The sequence below is a fragment of the Leucoraja erinacea genome, chromosome 30, assembly GCF_028641065.1.
Source record: "Leucoraja erinacea ecotype New England chromosome 30, Leri_hhj_1, whole genome shotgun sequence".
In the NCBI taxonomy this organism is placed as follows: Eukaryota; Metazoa; Chordata; class Chondrichthyes; order Rajiformes; family Rajidae; genus Leucoraja; species Leucoraja erinaceus.
In genome coordinates this window covers 12,448,534-12,469,690 of record NC_073406.1, presented here as the reverse complement: position 1 = coordinate 12,469,690, position 21,157 = coordinate 12,448,534, and the positions used below count along the sequence as shown (strand labels likewise).

At 41.7% G+C, this 21,157-nt stretch overlaps 1 protein-coding gene across 1 annotated transcript in view; it reads right to left on the bottom strand.

Annotated features, from left to right (window-relative positions):
* The window catches only part of disp3 (dispatched RND transporter family member 3), a 284,882-nt gene that overhangs the window by 52,890 nt on the left and 210,835 nt on the right, over positions 1 to 21,157 (bottom strand). Inside the window, exons 9-10 of the mRNA XM_055659011.1 lie at positions 1,524 to 1,684; positions 49 to 231 (exon numbers count right to left, since the gene is read on the bottom strand). Of these exons, the coding sequence (XP_055514986.1) occupies positions 49 to 231; positions 1,524 to 1,684 (344 nt within the window). The remainder of the gene's footprint in view (positions 1 to 48; positions 232 to 1,523; positions 1,685 to 21,157) is intronic.

Sequence of the window (21,157 nt, the reverse complement as noted above, 5' to 3'; positions counted from 1 at the left end):
TGTTCAAAATCCATCAAAACAAGATGAGGTTTCCCTCCACAGATCAACAATAAACTATTTCATTCTTACCTAAGATTATCCATTTACCCTTCACTGCAGGGAGTGCAATAAAATAGTACAGTGCATCCTGTAGCCATGTGATTAGCTGTCCTGGATGGTGCATCCCATTGTTAGGTGGCTGAGCTTCTGGTGCCAGTGAAACCAAGGGTACTTCTCCATTGTCCAAAGAGGCTTTAAAGAAAAAAAAAAGATCTATTTAAAGAGATATACCTTTATACAATCCTGTTTGGCAAACTCTATTTTTAGCAAAAAAGAGATAATTTGCAAGCAAGCAATAATGGAAAGAATCTAGTTGAAGAGAATAATCTTTCTCCTGGGCGATATATTGGGAAGATGCAACAAACTTCATATGCTACATGGGGGCCCAATTCCTACATTCAAAAGACACTTGGACATGTGCATGGATGGGAAAGGTTTGGACGGATATGGGCCAGGCACAAGCAGATGGGACAAGATCAGTTAGGCAACTGTTGGCATGCATGGGTTGGACTGAAGGGCCTGATTCCTTGCTGTACGGCAAAGGGGTTCTTCAGCAAAGCCGCTCAGTTCCCATGATTGAGAATGCTGTAAATCTTATGAAGACATTCAGCCCATGCTGGCTGCCATCGTATTAGGCCCATTCCCCTGTCTCTACGGAGTTTGTACATGTGTGGGTTTTCTCCGGGTGCTCTGGTTTCCTTCCACACTCCAAAGTCGTACAGGCTTGTAGGTTAATTGGCTTCGGTAAAATTGTAAATGGTCCCTAGTGTGTATGTAGGATAATATTAGTGAGCGGGGACCGCTGGTCGGTGCGGTGGGCCAAATTACCTGTTTCCATGCTGTATCTCTAAACTAAACAAAACTATATCTCCTTATGGATATATTACTGTATGCCAATGGATCTGGTAATGATTCAGTCATTGCTGCATTTCCCGACAGAATTGGTACCACACCCAAATACTTCACTTGAAGAAGTCTCAATGTTGAATGGTGCCATACTTTATTCAAGTACTTGCACATAATGAAATTTAATATCCCATTAAATATTAGTTTAAAATATATATATCTAAAATTCATAAAATTAAAACATATAAAATTCTTAAGGGATTGGACAGGCTAGATGCAGGAAAAATGTTCCCGATGTCCAGAACCAGGGGTCAAAGTTTAAGAATAAGGGGTATGCCATTTAGGACTGAGATGAGGAAAAACGTTTTCACTCAGAGAGTTGTGAATCTATGGAATTCTCTGCAACAGGAGGCAATGGAGGCCAATTCACTGGATGTTTTCAAAAGAGAGCTAGATGTAGCTCTTAGGGCAACGGAACCGAGGATATGGGGAGAAAGCAGGAACGGATTACTGATTTTGGATGATCAACCATGGTCATATTGAATGGCGGTGCTGGCTCGATGGGCGGAATGGCCTGCTCCTGCTCCTATTTTCTATGGTTAGTCGGAAGAACAAATATTTTTCACAAGGTTTTTCACCTGCTTCTTCCTCAACTGACAGCAGAGGAATATCATCATCCAGATACTGGAGGCTCCCACCGATCAACACTGAATCTTGGTCCGTGACCAGCAGTGCATCATCATATTCTGCTGGATTCTGTGCTGAGTTGCTGTTTTTCCTTTTACACTTAAGTTGACAACTGAAACAGAAGTTTAGCAATTAAAATATCCCGATACAGCTACATGGGACCGTAATTGGAAATTACATTTATATTGCCACTCGTAATCATATGTAAGTCAGCTCACACCAACAAATGAACACTGTTGAGGCACAAGAATCTGCAGATGGACAATGCAGATGCTGGAAGATCTCCATTGTATCATTGGCCCTTCCACTTTCATGGTGTATTTACCTGAACACTCACTTACACCATTTAGGTTATGGTGCAGATGTGGTGAAACAATGAGCAATGTGGCCGATAAATGATTGCTAGATTGGCCTACAGAATAGTCATTAGGTCGGCATGGTGGCGTAGTGGTAGAGTTACTGCCTTATTGCGCCCGGGGACTGGATTCAATCCTGACTATGGATGCTTGTCTGTACAGAGTTTATATGTTCTCCCCACGACCTGCGTGGCTTTTCTCCGAGGTCTTTGGTTTCCTCCCACACTCTAAAGACTTTTAGATTAGATTAGATTAGATTCGTTTATTGTCATTCAGACCTTTTGGTCTGAACGAAATTTTGTTTCCCTGCAGTCATACATATAATTTAAAAAATGACAAAAACACACAATCAACACAAATTTAACATCCACCACAGTGAGTTCACCAAACACCTCCTCACACCTCAGTGAGGAGGTGTTTGGTGAACTCACTGTGGTGGATGTTAAGACGTACAGGTTTGTAGGTTAATTGGCTGGGTATAAAATGTAAATAGTCCCTAGTGTGTTTAGGTCAGTGTTAATGTGCAGGGATCGCTGGTCGACAGGGACTCGGTCAGCCGAAGGGCCTGTTTCCGCGCTAATAACTAAAAAATAAAAGCATTAAGGTCCAGTTATGCAAAGGTTGCCCTTTCAGCAAAAATACCTTGCGGTTCAATTTCACATAATTTCACTGTTTGCAGTGGAAATGTTTGCAATAATGAATGTTTTAGATGAACAAGTAATCGCAGACAATAGCTTCTACCGTTCTGTATTTTATCTGCGCATGTGAGTGTTGAGGTAAATAGATACAAAATCAAGCCGGTCTGGCAGCATCTCTGAAGAAAAGGAATAGGTGACATTTTGGGTCAGATTTGAAGAATGGTCAAAACGCTACCTATTCCTTTTCTCTAGAGATGCTGCCTGACCCGCTGAGCTACTCCAGCATTTTGTATCTATCTTTGGTATAAACCTGCAGTCCCTTCCTACATACTGAGTATTGTGGTAGTTGCGTGCACATCCCCCCCCATTATAATGGTGAGTACAGTTAGCCTCTTTGCAAATTCTGGTGCAGCAACATTCATAATGCAAGCCCAAGGTTCATGCCAGGGGCCGCCGGTCTATTCTCTGTACTAATATGTTCCATAAGTTATCAAGATTCAAGAATGAGAATACCAGATTTATGTTCTTAACTTGCACCCCAGCGGTATGAACATTGACTTCTCTAACTTCAAGTAGCCCTTGCTTTCCCTCTCTCTCCATCCCCTCCCCAGTTCTCCCTCCCACCAGTCTTACTGTCTCCGTCTATGTTTTATCTCTGTACCGCCCAGTCCCCTGACATCAGTCTGAAGGAGGGTCTCGACCCGAAACGTCACGCATTCCTTATCTCCAGAGATGCTGCCTGTCCCGCTGAGTTACTCCAGCATTTTGTGTCTATCCAGATTTATGTTCATTGTTTAAACAGCAACAGAATTACACGCTAATAAATACATAACCAAAAAAAATAATGGATTTCATTGTGTGTCTATCCTGGGAAAAGGAGAAAAGAAAGCTGATGAGAAAATACTCTTGGGAGTGTAGCACTGCCAGACTCCAGAGTCTACAAATTCTGTTTTGGAAACCAGTGGTATGTGCTGATTCCATTTCAAAGGAATCAGTAAATGGATGCTTACTGTTGCAGCAGGGTATCAATGGTAAACATTAAAAATCAGTGCTATGTTCTTTGAAACTACATTCCCATAATAGTGTTTTCCTTTAAGAAATGCAAACATCAATTAAGGACTTTTCTAATTATCCGCACAATGAATGAATTGCTAGGATGCAGTAATTATTTACTGGAGATTACAGGAGCGATATAAAATTAGCCCACTTTACCAAAAATAAATGACATTCTATCTTTTTTAACAACAAAGGGAGAAAAGAACAAATCACTATATTAAAACACTCTTCAGACAATTACATTTCAAACTGATAGCCCTGTCCCACGGTGCAAGTTCATTCAAGTGCTCTCCCGAATATTAAAAAAATCAAATTCGTAGTAAGCACGGAGAATGAACGCAGCGGGTACGTCGGAGCTGGGGGACGTCTCTTAGCGGCTCGTAACGCTAACGGCAGGTACTCGGGAAGACTCGCTAACGGCAGGTAAGCCCAGGGAAGACTCGAGAAGATTTTTCAGCACGTTGAAAAATGTCCACGAGAGCCCCGAGTACAGACGAGTGGCCATTACCATAAATCTCCGAGTTCAAATCAGGGCAAACTCGGGACCGCTCTTGGAATGAACTCGCATCGTGGGGCAGAGCTATGACACGTCTCACTCCAAACATCTAGTTAGTGTGTTAGAATCTGTGCAATACTTTGACCAGTGCTATTACTTAGCAGTTGCAAGTCCTACCCTCCAAAATAAAAATGATAATTACAGACATAAGGGGGAGAAAAAAAAAGTCAGAATTTAAGCTGGTGTACAAGCATTAAATCTGCATCATGTAAAACATCTTATTACACTGTACTATTAATTTGTCTTCTTGATTATTTTGAAATCATTATTTTGGATTATCACCACATACCCCACAAAGTTGTCTAATGTTGATGTGACCAATGACTACATATGCTTTGAACAGCATGAGGTGAAACTTTTTCACCCAGAGAGTTGTGGAATTCTCTGCCACAGAAGGCAGCGGAGGCCAATTGACTGGATATTTTCAAGGAGTTAGATTTAGCTCTTAGGGCTAAAGGAATCAAGGGATATGGGTAAAAAGCAGGAATGGGGTATTGATTTTAGATGATCAGCCATGATCATATTGAATGGCGGTGCTGGCTCAAAGGGCTGAATGGCCTACTCCTGCACCTATTTTTCAATGTTTCTATGTTCTATGTTTCTATGCTTCAAACAATACAGTACTGTTTCCTATACAGATATACAAATCAAGAAGGAAGGAACTGCAAATGTTGGTTTATACTGAAGAGAGCCACAAAATGCTGGAGTAGGTCAGGCAGCATCTCTGGAGGAAAAGAATCGGTGAGGTTTTGGATCGGAACCCTTCTTCAGACATACCTAAAAGAAATGACAATTTTTTTTTTTTTTTTTAACAACACTCGGAGAAAATAAATAAATGAAGAATACAACTTGAAACGTCACATATTCTTTTTCTCCAGCGATTTACAAATTACTTGTTTTTTTTATCAAATCTCCATTATGATTACTTTATATCAATTATTAGCAAGTTTTCAAATTTAATTGTTTTTATTGCTTTCTGCATTCTCTAAATTCAGCTTAATAAGAACTCTGTTTTCTTTGGAACATGGGAATTAAAAAGGCCTTAAACTGCACTGCAAGGTTTCATCTGCCTTTTCACATCTCAGATGCCACCATAAGACCCCTACTGAAATCTAATTTTATTTATTACTGAGCCAGGTTTGGCCTTGATACGAGTAATGTTCCTTTAGAGGGGAAGATAACCTGATTGCACTGTAGAACAGGTTAAAATGCAATTACATCACTGTTGGAGCTGAAATCAATGAGCGGCTATTGATTTGAAGAGTTATTTATTGGCAGAGATGGGTTTTCCTTCACCACGGGCATTGGACAAGAAAACCTCAAGGAATTCATTATTAGGAATCTTCTGGTCAACAGGCAGAGCGAATGTACAACTTAAACCCATGCTGCTACTCATTTACTATCACAAGAAGCAATATATCCAAAGCACAACGAGTAGCTGCCCCGATGCCAACTGCCACCTATCCATTTTCTCCAGAGATGCTGCCTGACCCGCTGAGTTACTCCAGCATTTTGTGTCTATCTTTGGTATAAAACCAACATCTGCAGTTCCTTTTTATTATATTTATTTTAGCATTAGAATCCTCTGAAATATTTATAATTTTGATAAGAAAAGGGCAATGCAGAATCATTTATTTCCGACAGAACAATTCTGAGCTTTCTTTCGATGGGGGATCAGCTTACTTCCTAAGGTATTGGTTATACAATATGCAGTCTATCTGTTTTTATTTGACTATAATATATCCTGTTGCTGTAAAAGCTTTGAGCAGATAAGTTCTTTTGTGATGTGGTGCAAGTAAACATATGCCAAACCCACTTCAAGGCTAGAGTTAATGGATGTGTTTCTGTAATGCTGTGCATAATGGCAAGCTATTTACCCATTACTGACTCCTGCAAATTTACTTGCTCTACAAGATGCATTTTACCTGCTCTACAAGATGTACACCACGCAGATTAAAAACATCAATCACTAGCTGAGAAAGTCAGGTTTGCTCAAGTAACATAAGGAATATAAAAACATAATTGAGCAGTCTACATGGGCCATTGAGATCATCTTTGCCATTGAACAAGAAAGTCATAGCAGAACATGTAACCTAATCTTGTATTTCAGTGCAATAACAGAGGATTACTGCCTCAGCAGAGCTATGCCCTTCTGGAGACTATCCTACACACACTAGGGAATTTTCACACATACCAAGCCAATTAACCCACAAACCTGCACATCTTTGGAGCGTGGGAGGAATCATAGATCTTGGAGAAAACCCACGCGATCACGAGGAGAACTTACAAACTCCGTACAGACCCGTAGTCAGGATCGAACCCGGGTCTCCACCGCTGCACCACCATGATCATAGCTCATCTGCTCCTCTGCCTCAGCTCTGCTTCTGTGCCAGTTCCCCAGAGCCCTCAATTGTGCTGTTCTGTGATGCTCGCAAGATCTACATCTTTGTAGGAATTTTAGGAGGATATTGCCAGAACGTGAGGTTTTGAGCCATCGGGAGAGGTTGGGCAGGCTAGGATTTTATTCCTTCGAGCGCAGGAGGCTAAGGGGTGATCTTATAGAGGCATATAAAATCATGAGAGGAATAGATAGGATGACTGCAGAGAGTGCTTTTTCCCCAGAGTAGGGGAACAAGGGCCAGGTGACATAGGTTTAAGATAAGAGGGGAATGATTTAATAGGAACTCATAGTGGCAACTTTATCATGCAGAGGGTGGCGGGTATATGGAACTAGTTGCCAAAGGAAGTAGTTTATACAGGTACTATAATGCCATTTAAAAGACATTTGGATAGGTACATGAATAGGAAAGGGTTCAAGTTCAAGTTCAAGTGAGTTTATTGTCATGTGTCCTGTATTGGACAATGAAATTCTTGCTTTGCTTCAGCACACAGAACATACTAGGCATTTACTAGAAAAGGTCATAGGAATATTGGCATACACAGGCAAGAGGGACTAGCGTAAATGGGGCATTTTGGTCGGCGTGGGCAAGTTGTGCCGAAGGGCCTTTTTCCATGCTGTATTACCCAACAAGTAGGATCGAACAGAGTGGCATTCTTCAGCAACAAACTAATTTCTAGATTAAGGATCTATAGCTGCTGTGTTAATCATAACCCACCATAGCTTTAAAGACGGGCTTGCACAATGGGATGAATTGTGCTCTATTGTGAATAGATGGTTCAGAGGGAACCACTGCTTGTTTAGTTCCATCGTTGAACAGGATCCTGACTTTAGACACAAACAAGCTGGAGTAACTCAGCGGGTCAGACAGCATCTCTGGAGAAAAGGAATGGGAGAGTCAGGGGTGTCAGTCTGAAGAAGGGTCTCAACCCAAAACATCACCTATTCCTTTTCTCCAGAGATGCTGTCTGATCCACAGAGCAACTCCAGCTTTTTGAGTCTATCTTCGGTTTAAACCAGCAGTTCCTTCCTACACATTTTGTAGGACCCTGAATTTCATGACTGTTTCACAGAAGCTGGGGATACATTGGCTGTATAGAAGCAGGAGGGCAGTTGTACTCAGCTTTTTGCTCCTTAAGCTCTGTGTCATGGAGACCTGGGGTAATGAGATCACAAAGCCTCATAGTAAGGGTCAATTCATGTTATTTTAGTTTAACTATATTTACGTTCTTTATTGGTAAATTTTACAAAGAGTGCAGAAAATAAATTGCAAAATAAGACAAAGTAAAAGGATCATTTTGAAAATAGACAGATGGGTAGCAGAAAAATGTTATAATAGCAACTAAAGCATAACACAGTGGATACACATGTATTGGCAATGTAATATAAATACAATACAGTATAAATTATACAATGATATTTTGGTTCAAAAAGATGAAGTACTAGAAGCAAATCCTCTGGTGATTCTGAATCAGTGTATAGATAAAACTAAAACAACCATTGGGATGTCTAGGGACTTTAAATTCAATGGACAGTGCTAAACAATAAATTCAAGTCTGAAAGTGGTCAGGAAAGGATATTTCAGTTTTATTTTTCCCTGATCACTGTGGGTATTCTTGACCTCAGCCAGATCACATGTTTTTTTGGGGGGAATGTCAGATGGAGAAAGATAGAGAGATCAATGAGCATAAAGGACCTGTCCCACTTAGGCAATTTTTTTCAGCGACTGCCATAGTCGTAGCAGGTCGCTGAAAAACCGGTGACTGGGCCCCACTACGACAATGTCTACGTCAACCTACCACCTCGTCGATGTTAAGCTTCCGACAACCGGCGACCCATTAGGGCGCCCACCTACGCCGGAAGCTTGCGTCCTTTTCAGGACGGACGATGACAGCGATGTCAACATTTGAAACATGGAAGATGGACACGAAAGAAGAAGAAGCATCAGCGGCAACCTACGTCACCTGGTGACAAACAATGTCATCCTGCCGACAAGCTACAACAGCACCTACATAAGGAGAAGTCATGCTACGCTCATTGGCGTCAAGCCAACTGACACTGACTGTCACCGACTGTCTCCGAAAAGTTTTGAACATTTCAAAATCCAGCATCGACCAGAAAAATGCTACGACTCTTTGGGCGACTGAGGAGACTACTCATGACCATACAGGCGACACCCCGGCAACCATGTGGCAACAGCCTAGTCACCTGTAGTCGCCTAAAAAATCGCCTAAGTGGAACAGGCTGATCCACTGAGTTCCTTCACCAATTGTTTTTTGACTGATTGCACTATCCCTCTCCTGAGATGCAACAGTTTTTTTGTGGCATCAATGGCACGGAAATACCCCCCCGAGTCTCATCCGCTCCACACCAACTATCAGGCTTCCCATTGACACTAACAATGTTACTCTTCCTATATTTCCATCAGCCCCCTACTTAACCCAGATTCTGTCACTCACCTACGCACTGGGGACAATCTACAGCTGCCATTGAATACATCAACTCACACGTCTGTGGAATGTTGGAGAAAATAGGAGCAACTCAAGGAAACCTCACACAGTCACATTGGTGAACATGTAAACTCCACACAGACAAAAGCAGAGTCAGAATTGAACCTGGGAGTCTTCAAGCTGTGAGACTACTCATTGTGCTGCCACACTTATTTGTTTACATATTTCGTTTGGTTTAGTTGAGAGATACAATGTGGAAACAGGCCCTCCAGCTCATTGAGTTCACGCTGACTAACAATCCCTGCACGTTAACACTGCTCTACACACACTGGGGACAATTAACATTGATACCAAACCAATTAACCTACAAACCTGTACATTGTTGGAGTGTGGGAGGAAACCGAGAGATCTCGAGGTCACAGGGAGAACATACAAATTACGTACAGTCAGCACCCAATATCAGGATCGAACCCGCATCTCTGACTCTACCACCATGCCGCCAGATTGTCCACCTGTCCTCCTGACATGCATCCAGTTTGTACATGAACTAGTCAGTGAGCCCACCTACAGTTCAATATGATGCTTTACTCTTTTCTCTGGAGCTAACTCTTTTATCTTTTGAGCTTCATCGGATACTGAATTTTAAGGTATTTGAAGGAGAAGCTAATTGTGTTATTTTTTTTTATAGATTTTCCTTGGAGAAACACATTTTTCATCAAAAAGATCCAAATACAATTGAAAATGAAACATTTAGAAATCCTTCTCATTAAAATTTTACAATAATGTTGTCAATTTCTCCATTCAAGATGGCATTTCAATTTCTATTTCCCTTCAGCTTTGCACTGATATAATGAAATACTCCCATTTAATGAGCTCACAGCAAATAAATGACAGCAGGCTTCATTCAAAAGATATGAAAAATGTAACGTCTAATTTACAGACATTGACAGGATGCATTTTCAAAGACAGCAACTCTACTGCTGCACCACATTGTATACTTCACAAGGATATTTTGACTGTAAAGCTGTCTAGGACATTCAAGAGCTGCATTAATGTAGGACTATCTTTCCCACATCTATGTATCAAAAATCAAACAATGTTTCACTGGTAAAATCTTGAGCGGTGGAAGAAGTGGAAGAACTTCATTATTTATTCATCTACTGTATTTTCATTGTTTCCGCCTTCACTCCACTTGAGATGGTAACCATATAACCATATAACAATTACAGCACGGAAACAGGCCATCTCGGCCCTACAAGTCCGTGCCGAACAAATTTTTGTTCCCCTTAGTCCCACCTGCCTGCACTCATACCATAACCCTCCATTCCCTTCTCATCCATATGCCTATCCAATTTATTTTTAAATGATACCAATGAACCTGCCTCCACCACTTCCACTGGAAGCTCATTCCACACCGCTACCAATCTCTGAGTAAAGAAGTTCCCCCTCATATTACCCCTAAACTTCTGTCCCTTAATTCTGAAGTCATGTCCTCTTGTTTGAATCATCCCTATTCTCAAAGGGAAAAGCTTGTCCACATCAACTCTGTCTATCCCTCTCATCATTTTAAAGACCTCTATCAGGTCCCCCCTTAACCTTCTGCGCTCCAGAGAATGGTACTAAGGCGCAGCAGTAGAGTTGTTGCCTTACAGTGCCAGAGACCTGGGTTTGATCCTGACTATGGACACTTTTTTGCACACTTTCCCTGTGGCCACGTGGATTTTTTTCCCCCCGAGTGCTGGGTAAAATTGTAAACTGTCCTTAAACTGGAGGATAGTGCTAGTATAGGTGGTCGGCGCGGACTCGGTGGGCAGAAGGGCCTGTTTCCGCACTGTATCTCTAAAGTCTGAGTTCTACATTTTAATTGTGTATCCGACCCATGAGGCTGCAACTGCATTCACGTTAAAGAAAAGTATGCACTCCTGCTTTAAATTGCAATCCGTGGCTCCCAGTGAGGATTTAAGGCTCTGCATAAAGAGCTAATTTATCTCCATCTGGGGCTGGGAATACTTTGCAGCACGAGTAGAATTTTATATTTGTTGGGGTCTTCAGAGGTCAGCTCTCACTTGAAGATAAGGAATGGGAGCTGGAGTACACAGCCTACCCTCTCAGACCTGCTCTGCTTTACAGTAATATTGTGGTTAATGAGAAAGGCCAACGAGATCATGGTTCTTATCCCAACATCACTTTTCTGCACCAAACACATATCCCTTGACTCCTCCAAATATTCAGACATCTATCTACCACTGTCCCACATATACAGCGACTGAGATTTCATTACTCCCTGGGTAGGGAATTTCAATGAGTTTAATCTACCATCTCTGATGTTTCTTTTTACATCAATCCTGAAAGACCGATCCCTGGTTCTCGGCACCAGAGGAAATATCATCCCTGCCTCTGTCTTGCTGAGCTCTGTAAAGGTACTGTCTATATTTCAGAGTCATATGATCACGAGTTCAAGCTGTGTTTGAGAGAATTATGCAATTCTGTTACATTTCTGTTTCAATCTGTAGTTTCAATTGTCTATTGAAGGTAGGCAGCCCTGTCTTTTATTAGAACGTTAAATTAAAGCCTTTTTGACTCTTTCCTGCATGTAAAACATCTACATGGCGAGCAGGAGAAGGCAACCACATTATCATACATTGTGACATTGCCTCAAAGATATATCTATGTGCTGAGATATAGTTCACAAGTTATAGCAGTAGAATTAGGCCATTTGGCCCATCAAGCCCACTCTGTCATTCAATCATGGCTGATCTCTGCCTCCTAATTCCATTTTCCTGCTCTCTCCCCATAATCCTCGACATGATTATCCGTTCTAATCAAGCATCTGTCTCTGCATCATGAATCATGCATCTCTGTCTTAAGAATATCTACTGACTTGGCCTCCACAGCCTTCTGTGGCAACGAATTCCACAGATTAACTGCCCTCTGACTAAAGAAATTCCCCCTCATCTCCTTTCTAAAAGAGCGCCCTTTAATTCTGAGGCTATGACCTCTGGTCCTAGACTCTCCCACCAGTGGAAACATCCTTTCCACATCCACTCTATCTATGCCTTTCATTATTCTGTAAGTTTCAATGAGGTCCCCCTTCGATCTTCTAAACTCCAGCGAGTAGAGGCCCAGTGCAGTCGAACATTCATCATATGCTAACCCACTCATTCCGGTAATAATTCTTGTAAACATTCTCTGGACCCTCTACAGAGCCAGCACATCCTTCCTCAGATATGAGGCCCAAATTTGCTCACAATACTATAGTGATACTTGTACTGAACTGTGTATAAAAATGAATTTCACTGTACTTTCGTACAAGTCATAATGAAATACCTTCTTCAAAAACATATCACTGGCTGTGCAGAAATTAACCACGGTGAGGGTCTGTTCTGTTCTGCTGACCTAATCTGATTACAGGTACTTAAACTAAAATCTTGATGAAGGGTCTCGACCCGAAACGCCACCTATTCCTTTTCCCCTTTTCTCCAGAGAAGCTGCCTGATCCGCTGAGTTACTCCAGATTTTGTGTATATCTTAAGCATTATGAGGATGCACCAGGCATGATATACATGCAAATTAAAGTAGAAAATGCTGGAAATACTCAGCAAACCGAGCAGTATCTGTCGAAGAAGAAACAGAGCTAATGTTGTCGCCTAAAGCTAATATTCAAAACTTAAGAAGGTACCATGGAAATGAGCTAGCATTGATCACTCAGTCTTCATTCTTCACCAGAAAATGGTCACATTCTCAACATCCACAAGGAAGTTGTTGAATAAGGTTCACTGATATAACCATAGAAATACAAATCCAAAGTGAGAGCTAGGAATCATGTTCCTAGTTTTGCGAAGACAGCAATCAATGAATTAATCAATCAATTAATTCATTAATTGCCATCCCTTTTATTTAACGAAGGCAAGCTGAAATTTAAATAAAATTGCACATTATTTTCAGGTCGTGAGGATTGTAATGGTTTAGATGTTTCTTGTGGAAAGGGTAGAGGGGGAGGGGTTGCGGTGGAGAGAGTGTGATTAAACTCAATAGAATGAGGAGGGACATTACAGTGAGTGCTGACCTGGTCTGATTCCAGGTACTTAAAATGTTAATACCAAATTCAACACAGCTGTTGTTTCACAAATAACATCTGCTCCATGCAATTATCTGGTTTAGTTTTGATTGCATCTGAGGGCTGGAATGGGATTGTCAATGGTTTTTTTTCCCTTTCTGCTGTTGGGTTAGTTTGGTTTTAGTTTAGTGATACAGCATGGAAGCAGGCCCTTCGGCCCACCGAGTCCGCACCGACCAGCGATCCCCGCACGCTAACACTGTCCTACACACACTAGGGACAATTTTACATTTACACCAAGCCAATTAACCTGCAAAGCAAAGCTGTACATCTTTGGAGTGTGGGAGGCAACCGAAGATCTCGGAGAAAACCCACGCAGGTCACGGGGAGAACGTAAAACTCCGTACAGGCAGCACCCATAGCCAGAATCGAACCCGGGTCACTGGCACTGCAAGCGCTGCAAGGCAGCACCTCTACCATTGCACCATTCCTCCCATTTGTTCTTGTTTCATCTGAGGAGATTGCAAGGCTTAGAGGATGTGGAACAAAGAACACAAATGTGGGACAGGTTTTATGAATGGGTAGGAGGCTAAGTCAAGGCCATCTTCCTTCACTGGGACCAACTCAGATCTGGGAGTTATGAGGCATGGATCAGTTATCCTCCTCCATACTGATTGCATGATCACTTATATTATTCACATGGGAAGGAACAAATAGTGCAGACAGGAATGCAGAGAACAGTGTTCACACTTTGATAGAGGTCACATCAATGCCATCGACCTGAAGGTTAACTGTTTCTCTCTTTATAGGGGCTGCCTGACCTGACAAGTATTGCCAGCATTTTCATTCTTCTTTCATGTAGTACAGCATCATGAAATACTGAAGATAGACACAAAATGCTGGAGTAACTCAGCGGTTCTGATTTCCACATGTGAAGTCTATCTAAAATTGTTGATATCATCGTGAACTAGTGGAAAAGTTCATTTTGAATTGCGTGACATTGAAAACAGATGTGATATAATTAATTTTCTAGACACAGGTGCCTTCTCATAGCAGTATACGTGCAACACTGGAATTTAAGTACAATCAGAACTAAAACGACAGTGCCATCAAACCAGCAATGCATCTATATGGATGCATGTTCGCTCCTGCAGATCCAAATTCAATGCTTTCCAAAGCATTGTTCAAATATTCATAAGTACTGACATTTTTGTTTCAGTCATTTCACTATGTATAATGTAAATTATGCGTTTCTTTGTTATATGAGACTTTGATTTTGCTTTAAAATGGAACAAAAGGGACTCCATTTCCTATCAAAGGGCACTGTTAAGTTTGGTTGTTTGTCTTTTGCACAAAAGTCCGCGAGCATTGCCACTTTCATTTCACTGCACATCTCGTATGTGTAGGTGACAAATAAACTTGACTTGACTTGACTTAACACAAATACCCCTAGCAATTTGAAATGGAACAGATAAATTGAAAATATTCGGCACGCTGGTCTGCATCTTTCTGATAAAAGGTGACTGACCTGAAACATCAACACTGTTTGCTTCTCTAACTATGCTGCCTGGCTTGCTAAGTATTTTTGCTAGATTTTGTTTTGTTATTTTAAATTATTCCACTGTCTGCCCTCACAGACAAAATATCTCTTGGCATTATTTAAAGAATGGGGTTGTTCTCCAGGCATCCAATGTAACAGTGATCCCAACCCAAACAGCAATATCAATGTTGCCCATTGCAGTGAGAACACTATTTTCTGACTATGGTTCGGAAGAAGCATTGAGGTCATGAAAGGTGCTATACTCTGCAAGCACTTTCTTTATAACTTTTCATTTCTATTAAATTATTTAAGAGCTAAATTGGCCTCGGTAGCTTGCCGCAGCAGCCTTTTGACCATGGGGTGTTCAGCCAAACATTGCCAAATTAGTCAATAAATAATGTCTCTTTAGTCATTGGCAAGTGAACAACCACAAACATTCCACTTTTGGCTGATGCTACCTGCCCAGAGCGTTTCCAACACTTTCTACTTGAGATACATATGAGCCACAAAGGATTGCAATTTGTCACGTGGGCATTGCAAGGGTTCCTTCCCACAAAAAAAACATATGTAATAATCAAAATTAAATTAAACCTGGGCAACACTGCGGTAAAGCAGTAGAGCTACTGCCTTACAGCTGCCAATGACCCGGCTCCGATCTTGACTAGGGGTATTTGTCTGTACAGAGTTTGTACGTTCCCCCCGTGACCTGCGTGGGTTTTCTCTGAGATCTTCGGTTTCCTCCCACACTCCAAAGACGTACAGGTTTGTAGGTTAATTGACTTGGTATAAATTTATGAATGTAAAATTGTTCCCAGTGTATGTTGGACAGTGTATTAGTGTGCGGGGGTTGTAGGTCGGTGCTGACTCGGTGGGCCGAAGGGCCTGTTTCCGCACTATCTCTGAAGTAAACTATTAATGCAGAAGTGATAAAAATGCACATCCATGACCAACAAGCCCCACAATTGAAAGGCAGGTGACCATTTTTCCCCCAAAATCCCCAACATCATCTTTCTTTTTAATGCAGATCAATGTCCAGAATGCACTAAACATCAATTTATCTTCTCTTGTTTCTCCGCATTCACACCGCCTTAGAAAAGAGTGATAAGGAAAGGGTACATGACATAATACCAGCAATTGGATTTTAGTCACATCACTGATACCAAGGTTTTCAATTCAGGTCTAAGCAGAATGGTATTTTGAACAGACATTTAGCATAGTCCTTCTGAGATTTATAAATACATAATTGAAAAAGATAACACCATTTACGAAAACTGCTGGGAAGAAAATGAGTCTGCTGTGGAAAATGGTACAATTCCTCTCTATTACATTTCATAGAAGACAGCAGACAAAGGATGTCCACCATCCCTCGCTCCTCTAAGCTTTCTGTGACTGTAGGTTTAATGGATAAATAATTGTACGAGGATAAGGACTGATATTTATGCTAATAACGTCAAATATTCTCAAAAGGAAATCTAAATATTCTGAATATGTCCGACACCATTAGTTTCAATCATGTTGCAATCTTTCAGCTTACGCTCAGCATGATTCTGCACGTCTTATTATAAAAAGGATATTGAAGAATGAAAGAGAGTGCAAAACTGACTTCTTGAAAATGTTCTAGAATTAAAAAGCTCTACCATTTAACAGTTGACATCTGAGCTGTGTCCGAAAAATATATTTAAATTTAGGAAAGACTTTGAGACAGCATTCACACAGAGAGTGAAAACTGTTTGGGGAGGAACAAGAGGATTGCATTAGTCAGTCATCAAGAAATCAAATAATTAAAATATAACTTCTTTATCCAGAATTTAAATCTCCTGATGACGGGCCATGGTTGAGGCCCTTGATTAACATATTCGAGATGGACTTAGATAGGCAAATGACGTGCATCAAAGGGTTAGCCTTGCAGAAAGTCTGAAAGAACCTGACATGAAACAAACAACAACATCGACAAGACGGAGTGGTGGCGCAGCGGTAGAGTTGCTGCCTTACAGCGTAGAGACTCGGGTTCGATTCTGACTATGGGTGCTGCCTGTACGACATTTGTACATTCTCCCCATGACCATGTAGGTTTTCTCAGAGATATTCAGTTTCCTCCCACACTCCAAAGATGTGCTGGTTTGTTGGTTAGTTGGCTTGGTACCAATGTAAAATTGTCCCTAGTGTGTGTAGAATAGAGTTAATGTGCAGGGATCGCTGTTCGGCGTTGACTCGGTGGGCCAAAGGGCCTGTTTCCTCACTGTATCTCTAAACTAAACTAAACCAACCTCACATCAAACTTCTTGTTCCACAAGAAGACCTTTACAGAAGGTCTACAAATGCTCCTCCATTATACATGCTGCCTGACATACATAGTCTGAAGAAGTGTCCTGACCCAAAGCTTCACCTGTCTATTCCCTCCACAGATGCTGCCTGACCCGCTGAGCATTTCCCGCACTCTGCTGCTCTCCTCTGACAGGTCATTTCCCCCCCCACTCCGTCCCCTCAAAAAAGTATCTCAAAAGCTTATACTTGTTCTGGGGGGGGGGGGGGGGGGGGAATAGCCACAGGGAATTCATGCACTCTTTACTTACTCCGTTTCCTGGTGATCACTTGGCTATGATCACCTCACTATATCACTAATGGTGCTTCATTTTACAATGTGGACATTACATATATTTATAAAAAAGGAAGCTGTTTCCTCAGTTTCCTACCAATAGCATTAAAAAAAAAAGTAATTGCTCATTCATTAAATTGCTGATTTTAAAATCCAGCTGCGTACAAAATGGGAAATGCATTTGCCTGTTTAACTGTGCAATTAAAAGCAATTAATACTACATGAAGCACTTGGAAATGCTGTAAGTCATCTGGGCTATTTAAATAGCTTCTCTGTAAAAATGTAATAGATTAGGGGAATTCTGTAAAAAAATATCACGTGGTTCAAGTACCTATTGTTGAATGAAGATAAATTATTTCATGGATGCCCATTATAAATATTTTTTCAGGGTAATGTTATAATGAGAGATGGTTAAGCTCAAGGGAGACTGACACTCAAGCATTGCAGATTTTCTAGGTGCTAACCAGCTCTAAACGAGCATGCTATTAACAAAACGTGAGCAGTGGTGTTGGATAAAAATTAGCATCATACCCAAATTTTAGCTGCAGTTTACATTGGATCATGTGCATCGAGTCTCAATGCAAACCAGTTTGTTTGATATTCCCTGGAATCAGACCTACATCTAAGGGTAGACACAAAATGATGGAGTAACTCAGCGGGTCAGGCCGCTGAAAAAAATAATAGGTTGTACAGTCGGAAGTACTCAATAGGTCTGGGCATCATTACGGCCATGGCTGGGCACAAGGATTGCTGCCTTATGCCCCTGTCCCACTTGGGAAACCTGAACGGAAACCTCTGGAGACTTTGCGCCCCAACCAAGGTTTCCGTTTGGTTCCCGGAGGTTTTTGTCAGTCACCCTACCTGCAACCACTACCTGCAACCTAAAAACACTATCTGACTGCAACAGCTGAGTGCAGACATAATGGGAACCATTGGCATACCAGGATAATATAGAAAACAATGTGGGTCTCCTAATCATGAGATAAAATTGGCTACCTCCACTTGGAATGCCTTGCAGTGCATGACAAGAGTTCATGTGTTGCCCAATCCTGCAAATGAAGAATTGCAATTTGTACCAGGGGTAAACAGCATCGTGGAAAATTTGTGACACAGATGTTCATTTGGCCGATTAAAACTTTATCAGTCAGAAAAGAAGTACCCAGCTTAATTCCATCGTCTAGCACTTGGTCAGTAGTGCTCCAAGTCACACCTTTCAAGGTTTATGTCCAGGTTCTTAAATGTGACGGGGAATTTGTCTCTAAACCCTGTCAGGTAGTGAGTTCCAGAACCCTCGTGTCCAGGTGAAAATTCCTTCATCACCTTCTCTGTAATCCATCTGTCATTAAATCTATGCTCCCTCTAATACGAGTGATGTTTTGGCCATTTGGTAAGAGGTACATCCTACCTGAATTGTCGAGGCCCCTCATCATTTCCACACACCCCGGTTAAGTCTCACATCAGTCTCTTCTGTTGCAAAGAAACCAAGGCTATCTCGGCCAGATTTTTTTTGCAGCTACAATTTCCCAGACCTGGTGAGATCTTCATAAATCTCCTCTGCACTCTGGGACGGCACGGTGACACAGCGGTAGAGTTGCTGCTTTACAGCGCTATAGACCCGGGTTTGATCCTGGCTATGAGTGCTGTCTGTATGGAGTCGGTACATTCTCCCTGTGACTGCCTGGGTTTCCGCTTTTCTCCCCCACACACCATAGACGTACAGATTTGTAAGTTAATTGGCTTCAGTAAAGATTATAAATTGTCCCTGGTGTGTAGGATAGTACTAGTGTAAGGGCGGCACAGACTCGTGGAGCGAGGAGCCCGTTTCCATGTAGTATCTCTGAACTAAACACTCTGTCCAGTGCTTTCACCTCTGCCTTTGGTTACTCACAGTGTTCTCAAGGCCCAGTGCAATAAGGAACAGCACCTCATCTTGTATCCAGACCCCCCACTGCCCTTGGAATACAACATTGAATTCAACAATTTCAGATAAACATGCTGCCGGTATTAGTTGATATTTCTCGCATTCTCTTCACATTTCCATCAACTGCATCCCTCAGTTCCAGTCTGTTCCTTTGAGCTTTGCTTTATTTCCTCTCTCTGCAACTGCCCTCATTTATCTGGTTAACAGAGAGCTTCAAAAGGCATTCAGTATCTGGTGCAGTGTTAGAGTTGCTGCCTTACAGCACCAGAGACCTGGCTTCAATCCTGACTGCGGGCTCTGTCTGTACGGAGTTCGTACATTCCCCCGTGATCATTTGCGGGTTTTCTCCAGTTTTATCCGATCTTCTCCCATATTCCTAAGATGTACAGGTTTGTAGGTTAATTGGCTTTCAGCAAGTTGTAAAATTGTCCCTAGTGTGTAGGATAGTGTTAGTGTACGGGGTGAATGCAGGTCGGCATGGATTTGGTGGGCCGAAGGGCCAGTTTCCACTCTGTATCTCTAAAGTCGAAAGTCTGTAAGCATTGTGGCAACCTTAGTTTTCACTCAACCAGACATTCCCGTTGCTTCCTCCAGCCCGGTCCCAATTTGCAACTTAAACCACCTTACCATCCTGGTTCTGATGAAGTGGTTCTGTGAACTAAAGTGTTAACTCTCCTGTCTATCTCCACAAAGATACTGAGCGCTTTCAACATTTTCTGCTTTCACTTCAGATCCCTGCAAATATATATTTTTTAATCTTCATGCTCTGCGACTTGTTGACGCTCAGTTTCACTTTTGCTAAATCGCTTCTCAGTCTGGCAGACAAGACCTTGCTCCAACGCACAACTTTCATTCCTGCTTTATCTCTATCAATTTCTGGAGCGATTGTCGCACGAGGCCAGATTAAGCTGATTGAGGAATGAGAAGCGATCTCTTTGAAATACAGAAGGTCCTTTCGGGGCTTAACAGCGTAGATGCAAGAGTGATATTTCCCCTGACTGCAGTGTCACGGTCACAGTATAAAGGGTTAGCCATTCATGATAGAGATGAGAAGAATTCTCTCCACTGGCAGGATAATGAAGTTTTGAAATTCTCCTCCCAGGAGGACTCAGTTGCCGAGTATTTCAAAGACAGAACTTGGTAGATTTTTAGAATGGCACAGTACAGCTGGTAAACCTGCTACCTCACAGTGCCAGAGACCCGGGTTTGAACCTGACCTCAGGTGCTGTCTGCGTGGAGTTTGCACGTTCTCCCTGTGACCACCTGGCTTTTCTCTGGGTGCTCCAGTTTTCTCCCACATCCCATAGACGTGTGTGTTTGTAGGTTAAATGGTCTCTGTAAGTTGCCCCTAGTGTGTAGGAGAAAGCGAGATGATGTAGAACTAGTGCATATTGAAGATTGATGGGCTGTTTTCATGCTGTATCTCTAAACTAAATTAAATTAAATTAGTTATCAGTTGAATCAAGGAATATGGGGTTATCACAGAAATGTAGCACAGGGATAAGGGATTTAACACGATCTGGTTGAATGGTGTTGAGGGTGTGAGTGTTTGAACACATGACTCTTCCTTCCATTTCTTACACTGTATCTAAATGAAAAATTATTATTAACACAAATGTTTTCCCACTGATTCTCCTTCCAAGTATCCAGCTTCATTCCCTGAACGTAAATTTAAAATATCCCCCCCCCCACTCCCCTTCTTGTTCTTATTACACTTGGCTTAAAATACAATTCTCCTGAATGCAATTTAGAATTTCTGAGAGCTCTGTATCTTTTGCACGAGCTGTCTCCCAGGTAATGCTCAGGTAATTGAAATCCTTCACAATTAATGTCCTAGCACTTACACATTTGGGAAATTAAAAATTACCTCCTTCGCCTCCTGTTGGTGAACCCACAGCACAAGATACACTCCCAACATTCTGATAACCCAGAGAAAATAAGACACAAAGTGCTGGAGCAACTCAGCGGGTCAGGCTGCATCCCATGGATAGGTGAGGTTTTGGGTCCAAGACCTTCT